The 14,535-nt window shown below is 38.4% G+C and overlaps 1 protein-coding gene across 2 annotated transcripts in view; it reads left to right on the plus strand.

Annotated features, from left to right (window-relative positions):
- Positions 1-644: 644 nt before the first annotated feature.
- ASXL2 (ASXL transcriptional regulator 2) overlaps positions 645-14,535 on the plus strand; it is a 149,954-nt gene continuing 136,063 nt past the window's right edge. The window contains exons 1-2 of one of the 2 annotated variants that reach the window (XM_087437042.1): positions 858-944; positions 1,105-1,532. Coding sequence is in view for 1 of the 2 variants with exons in the window: in XM_014781886.2 (XP_014637372.1) it covers positions 888-944 (57 nt within the window). In the remaining variant the exon portion in view is untranslated. Of the gene's footprint in view, positions 945-1,104; positions 1,533-14,535 lie in introns of both variants that reach the window. The other variant, XM_014781886.2, reaches the window with a different exon arrangement.

A 14,535-nucleotide genomic window follows, 5' to 3' on the forward strand; every position in this document is an offset into this window, starting at 1 on the left:
TTGGTGGCCTTAAAAAAAGGTCACCTAAGTTTGAGAGGCATGCTGGGGAGATGGAAAGGACTTCGAGCCGGCAATTTGATTTTTGGTTTCTCCACATCATAGACTTGTAAGCTTGGCAAATCATTCAATTTCAAGTTGCCTCATCTATGGTACAGGGTTAACAAGTACACGAGAATTGGTGCAAATCTTCAAAAAGATAACCTTTGTAAAAATGAACGTGGGCAAATGAAAAAACACAAGTACAAGGCTTATTTAAAATGACAGCTGGGAGGGTCGCCCCTTGAGGGAAGAGCTCGGCTCTTCCAAGTCTCTATAGCCACCGCGGCGCCTCGCACGCGGCCAGAATCACCTCAATAAGCTTTCCGGGATGGATCAAGTTCCGCTTCCGCAAGCAGATTTTCGCCGTAGGCCAGAGCTCCCGGACGCCCAACGCAGGCTAGCGGCAGACCTCCCTCACGCGCATGCTCCGAGGAGAGGCGGAGAGAGGAAGTGCGGGGGAGTGGCGAGGCGCCGCGGACCGCCGGCTCGCTCACCCTGCAGACCCGCGCGGGAGGCGGGGGCGCGCGCGCGCTCGTTCGCGCGCCGGGCTGCGTACAGTAGTGACGGCCGCGCGGGAGCGGTCACGTGACCGTAGCGGCTGCCTGTACAGTAAGGACCCAATATGGCAGCGGCGGTAGCAGTGGCAACGGCAGCAGGAGGACCGGCCGCCTCATAGACCCCCCCGCGCACTACCCCCGCCGCTTCCTCTGTTTGGGTGCTCCTCCGGCCTGACTTCCCCTTTCTCCCACCTTTCCCGGCACCGCGGGAAAAGCAGCGCAGGGCAGAGCAGGCAGGGAGGGCGGCCGGAGCCCGGACACGGGAACCTCCCAGTCAGTTCAAGACCCGACATGAGGGAAAAGGGCCGTAGGAAGAAGGGCAGGACCTGGGCGGAGGCCGCCAAGACGGTAAGGGGGAGGGAGCGAAGGGGAAGGCCGGGAGGATTTCGTCCCCTCGCCGCCCGCCGGTCGCAGGGGAAGGGAGGTCATTGGCCCAGCGACCCGGCTGAGGGGGCACAAAACCGCGCGGAGAGGGCGGCGGTTAGTGTCGGTGTTGTGATCCCTGTAGGAATGGAGGCGCTCAGCGGAAGAGGGTCGCTGCGGGGCTGCCGCTTCTCCCTGCGTCTGCGACGAGTCCTCCCGGTGTTTCGAAGCTGCTTCTTGGGGTCACGTCGCTCTCACCCCCACTCTGTGGGAGCCCCCGCCCCGGCATGGGGAAGTCTGTTGTGCTTGCACAGTAACCGGTTCTTCTCCCTTGTGCGGCTGAAGAGCCCCCATTGGATGCAGATAGGAAAAGGCTTGTGCGTGCACCCAGCCCCGGAAAGAAGAGGGGAGCGCTGGAGCTTGGTAGAATTTACCGCTAGAGCCGACCTGTCGCCTGTCCCCGGGGCCCTCTGCTAGTCTGGGCTCCCGGATCCGACGTGAGGTCACGAGGCTCTTGTTTTTGTTTGCTGTTGGAGCTGAAAGTGCAGGAGGTGTTTAGAAACGAAGTAACAGGTGGGACTTGTAGATTTTTTTTTTTTTTTTCTGTTTCCGTAGAGACCTACTCTGAACAAGGCAGCAATGCATGGTGGGACGTGTAGTTTACCCGGCTTTGACTTTTCCGTAGCTAAAGTGATGGTGGCTTCACGAAGTTGTAACTAGTGGGGAATACCATCTTTTTCTTTCTAATTTTGTTATAAGGAAATCTAGAGATAGGTTTTAAAAAACGGACTATTTAGGATTAGTAGGAACTTGATTATATTTTGTGAAAAAAAATTACAAATGTGTATGTGTGTAGAAATGAAACGTTAGGAGAAAGTGAGGTTCATTCCATCTTTGAGGGTGCAGCAGAAAAGTAATAGGACCTAGAACAGCAGCATTTTAGTGTGGGGAAGTGAGGAGATGTGAGGCATTATCTTTGGTGGTGAATCATGTCAGTAATGTTTGTACAACATGGAGAACCCTTCTAAGTGAACCTTTATTGTACGTTGTATGGTTTGTTTTTTAATGAGATTTTTCTGAATATAAAAGTAATAAATGTTCACCGTGGGAAAATTTGGAAATAGAAACGTATAAAGAAGAAAATAAAAAATCATGTGTTTCACCCCCTCAGAGCTGTTAACATCTTGGTATATTACTGTCCAGTCTTTTTTATTTATTTCTCCAAATCTAGGTCCTACTGTTTATTCACTCTTGTGCATTTGTGTGTAAACCTTGTGCATTTGTTTTGTAAACGTTATGCGTTAGGGGGTTGATGAGTCTTAAACTTGTATTTTTGATTTAGTTGGAAATGTGAAAAAGTGAATAAATAATGGCACATTTTATATATTAAGTGTTTTCACTTACAGTATATCTTCATAATTGTGACTGCTGGTCGTTTTCCTCTAAAAGATAAAACTCTAGAAATATTTTGTTTGGTGGTAGGAAAATTGCTCCTTCACAGAAGACTGTTTTACTTTCTTCTACTTGATAAATACCTCAAGACCTCTTCCTTTTATTCAAAGAAGGATGGTAAATTTTAATTATAGGTAAGCAGACCCCAACTCTAATAATGTTAATTAATTTTAAGTCTCTAGAATCTTAGGAGTACTTTTTGAATTTTGATCTCTTTGGATAAGATAGTCTAATCATTGGGAGACTGCAAATAGGAAAAATTGATCTGCATCTACTGTTTAGATTTTCCTATAATGAATTAGTATGTTTGCTCATTTGTAGTAAACATTTTATGCCCTTGCTAGCTGTGTCAAAAATAGTATTTAAAAGCTGGAAAGACTAGTTTGAGTTCTGAGTGAGTTCCTGAATCCATCAGTATATTAGTGGCTTGGTATTTTTATTTGATTCTGGCAAATGTATAAGGCCTCAGTCTAAGTAAAAATGAATTTTAGAGAATGGTGACACTAAAACTTTTTTCATTTTTCTAGTAGCCAGAAATCTAGAAAACACTCTACTCTTTTTCATTTATCATCTATAAAGTGAGGCATTAAACTAAACCTCAGTGTTCAAAAGGTTTCTCTTTGTAGGAGGAATAGATAGAAGTACATGTAGGAGGAATGGACAAAAGTAAATCTTTAATATTTCAGGCTGCAGAATAATGAGATCAGGGGCTGGCCCGGTGGTGCAGCGGTTAAGTGTGCGCGCTCCGCTTTGGCGGCCTGGGGTTTGCAGGTTCGGATCCCTGGCGTGCACTGACACACCGCTTGTCAGGCCATGCTGTGGCGGCATCCCATATAAAGTAGAGGAAGATGGGTACAGGTGTTAGCCCTGGTCTTCCTCAGCAAAAAGAGGAGGATTGGCATTGGATCTTAGCTCAGGGCTGATCTTCCTCACAAAAAAGGAAAAAAAGAAAGAAGAATGAAATCAGAAAATTAGTGATTTGACAAATGGAAGTAACTTTGACCTAAATTAAGAAATGGTGCATGTATTTATTTATAAGATCAAGAGGACTAGGAGAAGTAAATTTTAAACTTATTTCATAGGCATTAAGGTCAGATGTTCTAGGAACAGAGTTCCAGCAAGGGAATAAGAAAATTATTTACGAATACAAGTAGTATCTACTCCTTATTTCATTGTGTTCTTGGTACCTGCATTGTAGAGCTATCCTGTTCTAGGGAGCACTATTGAAATGGGATTGTATTCCTGACCAATAAGATAGCAACAGATAAATAAAATTATTCAATCAATTATATATGTATGTATACATATATAACAAGGGGTGTGTATATGTGAGAGCTACACGGTTGATGTAAAGTTGCTGTGAACAATCTGAAAAAGCAAAATTATGAGATTCATAATTATTGTATAGTAGTAAAATTATGCCAAAAGGCTGATTAAATGTAGAGTGTAGACAGGTTTCCGTAAGTAAGGACACCAGAGAGAGGGATAATGGAGCTGAGATTCACCTGAACGTGAATGCTCATTTACTTACACTGGAGTGTCTCCCTACTGATCATATATTTGTCCTATATAAATATACTAGTTATAAAAAGCATTATTCAGGTATTTAGTTAACAGTCTCACATGTTTTAAATTTTAAGGGTGGCAGTGATGATGGTGATGAAATGATTTGGATGAGAGATCTGTCGTATAGAGTTTGGTGCAATTTAAATAGAAAAATTTGTAGTAAGCCAGATTGAGAACCATTACATTGACTTGAGAACTATGTTCAAAATTATACTCATTAAAAAAAAAAAAAAAGACATTGTATTATCTAAATATTTGGTGACATTCCTGAGGAATTTAACTGTTTCTGCAAGGTAGAGCTTTCAAAATAGTATAATCTTATTGATCCTGTTTTCTTTTTGACTTTTCCCTTGTCACCCACCACAACTAGGGAAGCATTAAAAGAGAAAAATGCCCTAAAAGGATAAGTTTGTTGTGATTGTAGGTGGAAGGGACAGAGAGGCAGACCTTAGAGGTTGTATACTAGAGGTGCCTTTCGGGCATAAAGTGGTCGAAGTATGCGAAGTGAAGTATGGATATTAGAGATGAGGAGCACAGCAGTGTATAATGTAGATCTTTAGCATATGATTTGTAGACTGAAGAAAAAATGGTGTTTTTTTTTTGGATGTTTCTGTATAGATTTCATTTAGTGGTTAATATTTCCAATGTACATGGGTTTTTATTTTTGTCATTTACCTAAAGTCATTTAACTTTGGGGAATAAGATGGTAGGTAGAAAATTTCTATTAAAGGAGTAACACTCATAGGCTAGTTACTTTTACATAGAAAGTATAGAAAATGGAAAATAATACTTAAAAGTATTAAGATTAAAGAGATGTTCAGAAAAACATTTTAACAAAATGCACTTCAGAAAAAACAGATGTATTAACTTAGAAATTTTCAGTACTCTTAATCTTTACTGTGAGTAATTTTTTTCTTAAAAAATAACGGTAGGAGTATGGCTAGGCCTGGTTATGTCACCTTGGATATATATTGATCAGGCCAGAGTCCTTTAAGTCTGTATTTGTATTATATTTATAGTTTTTTTAAGAATCTCCAGGGGAGAGTATGCATCTTGGACAAACATATTAAACAAACGTATTGTTTTTATAATATAGACCATAGAAAGTAAAACTGGGCAAAATCTTCTTGGCTTGTGGAATACGTAAAAAATAGAGTGAGAAAGCATTGTAAAGGGGCATGGGTTAAAAATTGAGAAACTGCTCTGATCCATAATGTCAAAACAATAACTGCATATTTACATTTATTTTTTATTTCATCTTTCTTGAGGTATAATTGACATAAAATCATACGATATTTGATATGCTTATGAAATTGCTATCTGCAGGTCTAGTTGTGCTAGGTGATTTGGTGTAACACTCTTTGGCTGAGTGATCTTACTTCTTGCCATAATATTGAAGCAAAGATCCCATGTTTTGCTTCTTGAACTTTGTATTATTATTTCCAGTTCATCCTTCTGTCTTGTTTCATCTTCCTGTATTGAAAGCCTCCAAGCCTCCTAACTTGTTGAAGGGAAAAAAATCAAAATCTTTTTTGAACACGTAAGTTAAAAATTTCTGTGAAAGGTACTGTTGCTGTATCTCCTAGAATTCTAACAGGAGCTCAGAAAATAACCTCAGGCTTGTGGAAGTCCGTGCTGTGTCCTCATCCACAGAATCCATCGACTCGTAAAAGGCTGTGCAATTTTGCTATCAGTGAAAGGGCATTATGTTTTCACTACAAAAGCTATCTGGAAGGAGGCCGGTGTGTGGAAGATATAACTGCAGGGAACTGATCAGTAAGGTTTGTTAAAACCTGCTATCTTTGTCCTTTTTACAAAAGACCTCTGAATGCCTCTCTAGTTCTGTCTTCTTTCTTCCCATATCTCAGAGAGGCCATCCTCATAGTTTATAGCATTGTGCAGTTTAGTCTGTTTAGTGCAGTTTGATTTATCATGTTTTTAGTGTTGTTTTAAAAGGTTATTGAATATACTAAATTTTAGAATTCTTTTTTTTTTAAAGATTTTATTTATTTTGGGCCGGCTCCGTGGCTTGGCGGTTAAGTGCGCGCGCTCTGGTGCTGGCGGCCCGGGTTCGGATCCCGGGCGCGCCCCGAGGCACCACTTCTCCGTCCAACGCGAGGCCGAGTCCCACGTACAGCAACTAGAAGGATGTGAACCTATGACATACAACTGTCTACTGGGGCTTTGGGGGGAAAAAAAATGAATAAATAAAATCTTTAAAAAAAAAAAAAAAAAAAAAAAAGATTTTATTTATTTTATTTTTTCCCCCAAAGCCCCAGTAGATAGTTGTATATCATAGCTGCACATCCTTCTAGTTGCTGTATGTGGGACTCGGCCTCAGGATGGACGGAGAAGTGGTGCCTCGATGCGCACCCAGGATCCGAACCCGGGCCACCAGCATTGCAGCGCGCGCACTTAACCACCAAGCCACAGGGCCGGCCCTAGAATTCTTTAAATATGACTTAAAACAATAGTATTACTTGCTTTAAATTGAGTTTCTATTAAAGTTGTATAGGCTCATTATTTTTAAAAAAACAAGTAGAACAAAAGTATGTAAAGAGTTAATGTTGGATGAGTCACTATACTGAAAACAGGGATTAGGTGAAAGTCTGCATACTGAAATACTGAAAATATTTAGAGTTGCCATACTGAAATTAGCTATAGTGGATAGTTTGCATATAGCCTTCTGGACTTTTAACACTGTATATGGAAATATGCATAAATTTGTATACCTATATATATTTTATATACAGTTCTGCAATTTCCTTTCTTTATGAATGTCATGGATGCCTTTTAATGCCATTAATTAGATATCTGCCTCTTTCTTTTTAATGGTTCTTAACATTCCATTGTTTTGGATGTACTATCATTTAAAAAATCAGTCCTTGATTATTTGACATAGATAGGTCATTTATAGTTTTTTTTCCTTTGTAACAAATACTTCGATATATATATCGGGGCATACATGTATGTATGCATGTACGTTATGTGTGTGAGTGTCTGTGTATGTTTGTATTTGCGTGAATGGAATAAAGAATTTGTAAACTTGAGTTTGTGCCAGTTTATATTCTCCTCCAAAATTTTGAAGGTTCCTGTTATTTTTCCACTTTTCTCTGTAATCCAAGGAATATATCAATCTTTACTCTTTGCCATATTAACAAAGCATTTCTTTTGTTGTTTTGTTCAGTAGAATTTGATGGAAATGTTCTGTATGTGTGCTCTCCAATACAGTAGCCACTAGTCACATGTGGCCATTGAGCACTTGAAATGTGGCTAGTGTGACTAACGAACTGAACTTTGAATTTTATTTAATTTTAAGTAATTTAAGTTTAAATAACTTCATTTGTCTAGTGGCTACCATTATTGGATAGTGCAGATGTAAAGTACTTTCCTTTGCTTATTGACTGTTTGTATATTTTTCAGTAAACTTGTCTGTTTGGATCTTTTGCCTTTTTTTTTTTGTGCTTCCTTGTCTTTTTAATACTAATTTCTAAGAGTGCTCTGTAGGTTAAGGAAACTAGCCCTTTGTAATATGTGTTGCAGATCTGTTTCCCATTTTTGTCTTTTGATTTGATTTAGGCAGTTTTTTTTTGCTGCCCAGCCATTTTTTGATGTTAATGTAAACAAATTTATCAATCTTTACCTTTTATGCTTTTCTAGGGTTTGAGTCCTATTAAGCAAAACTTTCCTCACTCAAAGATTGTAAATTGAATGCTTTTGAAAAATGTTTAGCCCTGAAGGCATATCTTCCCTAAATAAAATGTGTATTTTATTGTGGACAAGTAAGAGGAAATTCACTTTATATATCAGTTAAGACTGTGCTCTTTGAAGGCAGAGACTTTTCTTTTAAATATTTCTACATACAGAGCTTAACTCACTTTCTTGCACATGAGTGCCAAATCTTTTTTTCTTCACCTTTTCTTTATTGGAAGTGAAAAACAAGACACTGTTCCCATTTTCAAGAGAGCACCATTTGAATAAAGTTAGTCAACTATGTAAAGTGTTGTTTGCCGGGAAAACTGGTTGAGTCTCTCTTGTTAGTGAAAAAAAATTATTATAAGACACACCGGGGTGTTTGCTTCCAAAGACCGTTTTAAGTTACATTCAGATACTGGGAAATTTCTGTGATAATTCTTACTTCAAAACTAAAATCGGTTAGTGGTAAATACACATGTACTTAGAAGTCCTGGGCATCAGGGGACACTGTAAACCTTAATTGTAGTGTCTTCTGAGTAATTTGATCCATCTTTTGGTAAAAATTATCTTGTGAAAGACTTTTCATTTGAAAATTCTTTGGCTACTGACATTTAGCAGTCGATACTACATTTAGAATGGACTTTCATTGGAATCTTTAACTCACTGATGTCTGAATTATTCAGTAGCTGGTTTAGCCATATTCAATTTCATATAAAGTGTTTAATGATGTTAGTGACTTATTTCTAAATAGTAACATAAAAATTTAAATGTATTGCTACTGATTTATAGTGATTAGTTTCCTATATGATTTGAGTGGTTCTGACAAATTTTCTAAGTTTAATTGGATGGTACCCATGAAATATTTTAATGTGTTAGGAAAGGTTTTCTCTTTTATATTGTGTGTTTGTGTGTGTGTGTGTGCACAAAGATGTAAAAAAGAAATGGAATATAAGGTAAAGATAATAGAAAAACAATTTTCATGTATATCATTAATCATAATGGGGAAAGACATAATGGGGAAAATAGGACTGTTTTTAATAGCAACATGGAAATAACCTTGACAATCTGGATTTGATCTTGGCTCTACCATTTATTGTGTCAGTTTGGACAAGTTATTTAAACCAATGCTCAAACATTAATGTGTATAAGAATCATCTGGGGAGCTTGTTATAATGCACATTTTTATTCAGTAGGCCTGCATCGTAGCCAGAGATTCTGCATTTTTAACAAGTTCCTGGGTAATGCTGGTGCTTTGGTCTAAGGACCACATTTGGAGTTGTAGGGATTTACACTATCTAGGCTTTCTTAATTTCCCCAACTTTATTTTATTTTATTTTAATTAATTTATTTTTTTTCCCCCAAAGCCCCAGTAGATAGTTGTATGTCGTAGCTGCACATCCCTCTAGTTGCTGTATGTGGGACGCGGCCTCAGTGTGGCCAGAGAAGCGGTGCGTCGGTGTGCACCCGGGATCCGAACCCGGGCTGCCAGCAGCGGAGCGCGCGCACTTAACCGCTAAGCCACGGGGCCAGCCCTCCCCAACTTTAAAAATAGAGATAGTAATAGAATTTACCATTTGGGGTGTTAGGTGATTAGGTGAGAATGTATGAAAAGTTCTTTGTACAATGCCTAGTATGTTGTAAACACTATTTGTTAATGATGCTGGAAGATTAATAAATGTTCTGAGTGGGAAAACGAAATATTATACGATGTCATTTCTTAGCAAATAAGTGTAGAGGTTTGAGACAGTTCTAATGAAAAGCCTTTTAACCTCAGGGACCCTATTTGCCACTTGTTTCCCAAAGCCAGTGTGGAATCACACAGAGACCTAAACTAGCTATGAACAAGTTTGGGAACCCATTGAAAGATCCATCTCCTGTTTCAGGAGATTCTACACAAAATCCCACTCTCTTGACTTACACATTGTGAACTGCTTATGGAGAAGGCCCTTTGGCAAGTAATGGCAGGCAGCCTTCTAAGAGCTGAGTGACTCCTGGCCAAAAGCCAGCAAGAAAACAGAAAGGGACTGAAACCTGCCTACAAGTAAGCTTGGTAGTAAGCTTGGAAAAGAACCCTAAGCCTCAGATGAGTTCACATTCCCAGTTGACACTTCGATTTCAGCCTATTGAGACCCAAAGCAGAAGACCCAGTTAGCCCATGCCCAGAATCGTGACGGCACAGAAACTGTGAGATAAATTTGTATTGTTTTAACCTGTTGCATAATAAAATATGTCACAAAACAAATTTGTGTTGTTGAGGCTGTATAATAGCAAACTAATAGTAATACTAAAATTTGGTGAAGTGGAGAAGGGAGCATGGCAGGGTTGGTCTCAGAGAAGGTTTGACCTGGGTATTGAGGGATGATGGATAAAACATTGGCAGGTGAATATGAATAAGGGCCTTCCAGGCAGAGGGAAGAGCTGAGAAGGGGGAAGACTGAAAAATGCAGGGTATGTTTGATACGTGGCTAATTTACCTTTCAGTATTGAGAATTGTAGTGAAAGATAAGGCCAGAAAAGGTAGTTGGGGCCAAAATATGGAGAGTTGTAGAAGTCAAGCTGACAAATATTTTTTTTCTAGGAGCCGTAGAAATTTTTTATGCAGGAGATAGCATCATATCTGTCTTTTAAGCAGATTGGGCAGTTGTGGGATTTATTGCAGAGGGCTGTAGAGAAGTAATGAGGGTTAGATTATTAGAGCTTTCCTGAATTAAAAGGGTAGGAGAGGATATACATTTTTTTTCATGTCATTAAAATTTTTCTCATTTCATACCTATTCTACCTACACCTATCCTACTTATAGCTCTCCAACAGAATCTTTTACTTAAGTTCTGCCAGTCTTATGAAGTTTTCACACATACGGGAGGTTTTGGAATGCTCTTCAACACAAAATCCTACCATCTTGAAAAGAAAAGATGAAGAAAACTCTTTCCCTGGTTATTCAGGCTCAAGTTGATTTTTCTTTTCTCTGAATTCTTGTGCCACTGTTCTTTCCATACCACTGTCCTCTGTACCGCTGGTCTTCAGGTTTGTGCAGGTGGTGGAATCAATCAGGGCTGTGTGTTGCAGAACTCCAGGGGGAACCATTCATATTGTATTTTATGTGAATACTGCTTCCTGGAGTTGAACACCACAGTGGCTCTGGGTTCTATGATATTTTTTGTGAAAACACCATTAACTATTGATATATTTATTTTTGATAAAAGTTAAGGACGTTTTTGCCAGGAGATAACCTATTACAGGTTTATGGTATAGTCATAGTTCTCAAGTCATAGCTTGAGAACAGATGTGGGGGGCAAAAAGGGCAACTTTCCCAGTCTTGCATTTAGTGTTGGATTTGCTTCATATGTATTTTCTAGGTCTGTTTTATAGCTGACAAGAGGTAGCAAATGACAAAGGTTTAATGAAAATGTTTCTCAAACTAGATTTCTTGTGGACCTCCCACCAGAAATTTGTAGATTACTTCAAGGGGTTCTGAAAGTTGTCTATGAAGATACTTAAGTTTTGTGCTTTAATGCTAGTCTTAAAAGTTATATGAGTATATTTGTGATTTGAATTGCCTGTGTCTTAAAACACTATAATTTAAGTGGCTTCAGTCTAATTTGTATCATTTTTAGATATTTTCTTAATCTATATCTTTTTATTTTTTTTTATTTTTTTTAAAGATTTTATTTATTCATGTTTTTCCCCCCAAAGCCCCAGTAGATAGTTGTATGTCGTAGGTTCACATCCTTCTAGTTGCTGTACGTGGGACTCGGCCTCGCATTGGACGGAGAAGTGGTGCCTTGGGGCGCGCCCGGGATCCGAACCCGGGCCACCAGCATCAGAGCACGCACTTAACCGCTAAGCCACGGAGCCGGCCCTCTTAATCTATATCTAATCAAACATTTTTGTCAGTCCTCTTTCTTATTGATGGAATTTTTACATTTTATGCATTAACTTCACTTTAGTGTTTGTGAACGTTGATACTAAAGATTAATGTATTGTCTTTTGCTCTATTAATGTTGAGGTTTAAAATAAATGTAGTTCAGTTATAGTAATATGTAACATAGGTTTCTTCCATTTCACAAAAGTTTCATGAATTATTTAAATTATAGAAATAATAATAAATTAACTTGGAAAATAGAGAAAAAATCACTTATTCTACCATCTGACACCATATATCTTAGCATTTAGGGATATTTTCTTCTAGTCTTTGATATACTTTTCTATGTAGTTGTAATCAATGTCTGTTTCTAATCTGCTGTTTCATGTATTAAAGTATTTTTATGTGTCATTTTCTGGTTTTGCTAGTTACCCTTTTTGAATAGTTAAATGGTATTCCGTTATGTGGTTATGTTATAAAAGCCCAACAATATTGTTAGGAAAATTGGATAACTAAAAATGAGCATTTTGATGCTGTAGTGACTATCTTTTTTACTTCCTGCTTACACACATACCTGGTACCTCATCCCAATATTTTGAATTTTAAAATTTTTTATTTTAAAAATTAACACCCAGTAGAATTTGACCTTTTTGTTACACAGTTGTGGATTTAATACGTGTAACCACCACCACCACAGTTAGATACACACCAAAAAACTCATGCTATGTTGCTGTAGTCACCCACCACTTGCCCCAGCCCTTGGCAACCACTGATATGTTCTTGGTCACTATAGTTTGGTCTTTCTGAGCATGTCATATAAATGGGATCATGTAGTGTATAATATTTTGAGACTGGTTTCTTTAATTCAGCTTAATGCGTTTGGGATTCATCCATGTTGTTTTGTGTATTAATAGTTCATTCCTTTTTAATGCTGAGTAGTAGATGACTGTATCAATGTACAAGTAGATGACTGTACCAATGTACATGTTCTTCACTGTTGAAGAACATGTAGGTTGTTTCTATTTTTAGCAATTAAGAATGGAGCTGCATGGGGCCAGCCCGATGGCTTGGTGGTTAAGTTCAGTTGCTCTGCTTCAGTGGCGTGGGGTTTGCAGGTTCGAATCCTGGGCACAGACCTACACACCGCTTATCAAGCCATGCTGTGGCAGTGTCCCACATAACAAAATGGAGAAAGATGGGCACAGATGTTAGCTCAGGGCCAGTCTTCCTCACCAAAAAAAAAAGAATGGAGCTGCAAAACACATTTGTGGGCAGATTTTCCTTTGAACATAAGTTTTCATTTCTCTAGGGTAAATACTCAAGGGTGGGATTGCTAGATAATGTGGTAAGTATATGTTTAACTTTATAAGAAATTGTGAAACTGTTTTTCAGAGTGGCTATATCATTTTGCATTCCCACCAGCAATACGTATGAAATCCAGTTGCTTTTCATCCTTGCTAGCACTTGGTATTGTTAGCATTTTTGATTTTAGCCATTCTAGTAGGTGTGTAGTGGTATATCAGTGTGATTTTACTTTCTCTGATGGTTTATGTTGTTGAGCATTTTGTATGTGCTTATTTGCCATCTGTATATCCTCTTTGACGAAATGTCTCTTCAGGTCTTTTGCCCACTGTTTAACTGGGTTGTTTGTTGTGCAGTTGAACTTTGAGAATTCTTTATATATTCTGGACGCAAGTCCTTTGCTGGGTATGTGATTTGCAGATATTTTCTTCCTGATTATAGGGGAAGGCAGGCAGTCTTTCATCATTAAGTATATTAGCTGTAGGTTTTTTGTAAACACCTATTATCAGGTTGAGGAAGTTCCTTTTTATTTCTAGTTTGGTGAGAGTTTTTGTCATGAATGGGTGTTGAATTTTGTCAAATGCATTTTCTGAATCAATCGCTACAATTACTTTTAACTTTTTAGACTGTTAATATGGTGGATGACATTGATTTTCACATGTTGAATTGGCCCTGCATTCTGGGGAAAAACAGTTTCACTTGGTCGTGGAGTATTATACTTTTTATATATTGCTGGATTTGCTAATACTTTGTGGAAGACATTTACAGTTAAGTTCATGAGGGATATTAATTTGTAGTTTTCTTGTACTATCTATGTCTGGGTTGTGGTATCAGGATAATGCTGGCCTCATAAAGATGAGTTGGGAAGTCTTTCCTGTTGTATTTTCTGAAAGAGATAACAGTTGGTTCTCATTTGTGGAGTCAATATTTGCGAATTCACCTACTTGCTAAAATTTATGCTAATTTCAATTCAGCTACTTGCTAAAATATCGGTACTCATGACACTTTTGCAGTCATTCATGGACATGTGCAGAGTGGCAAAAAATTTGAGACATCCAGTGCGGACATTTCCAGCTGAGGTCAAACAAGGTGATGCTCTGCCTTCTTGTTTCAGTTCTCGTAGTGAAAACGTGTCCTTTTTGTGGTCTGTTTAGTGCCATGGTTTTTGCATTTTTGTGCTTTTTTTGGTGCTCTCTCTGTTTAAAATGGCCCCCAAAGTGTGAAGTGCTGTCTAGTATTCTTAAGTGCAGGAAAGCTGTGATGTGCCTTAATGGGGAAAATACCTGTGTTAAATAAGCTTTGTTTAGGCATGAGTTACAGTGCTGTTGGCCATGAGTTCAATGTTAATGAATCAATAATAGGTATTGAAAAAGATATGTTTAAACAGAAACATACATAAAAACAAGGTTATGTATTGATTGGTTGACAGAAATGTGTCCAGAGGCTTGCAGGAACTTAGCTCTGTATTTCCCCTAGGAGCACTGGTTCAGTATTTGCTAATTTAGTGTTTGTGATGACTTAAAGAAAATAACTACTATGAACAGTGAGAATTGACTGTATGTAGAACTGGTGTTATTTCTTTAAATGTTTGATAGAGCTCACTAATGAAACATTCTGGGCCTGGAGATTTCTTTTGCAGAATTTTTAACTATGAATTCAATTTCTTGTATAGTTATATAACTATTCAGATAGTCTGTG

This window comes from Ceratotherium simum, chromosome 11 (assembly GCF_057802395.1).
Source record: "Ceratotherium simum simum isolate JZ-2026a chromosome 11, ASM5780239v1, whole genome shotgun sequence".
NCBI lineage: Eukaryota > Metazoa > Chordata > Mammalia > Perissodactyla > Rhinocerotidae > Ceratotherium > Ceratotherium simum.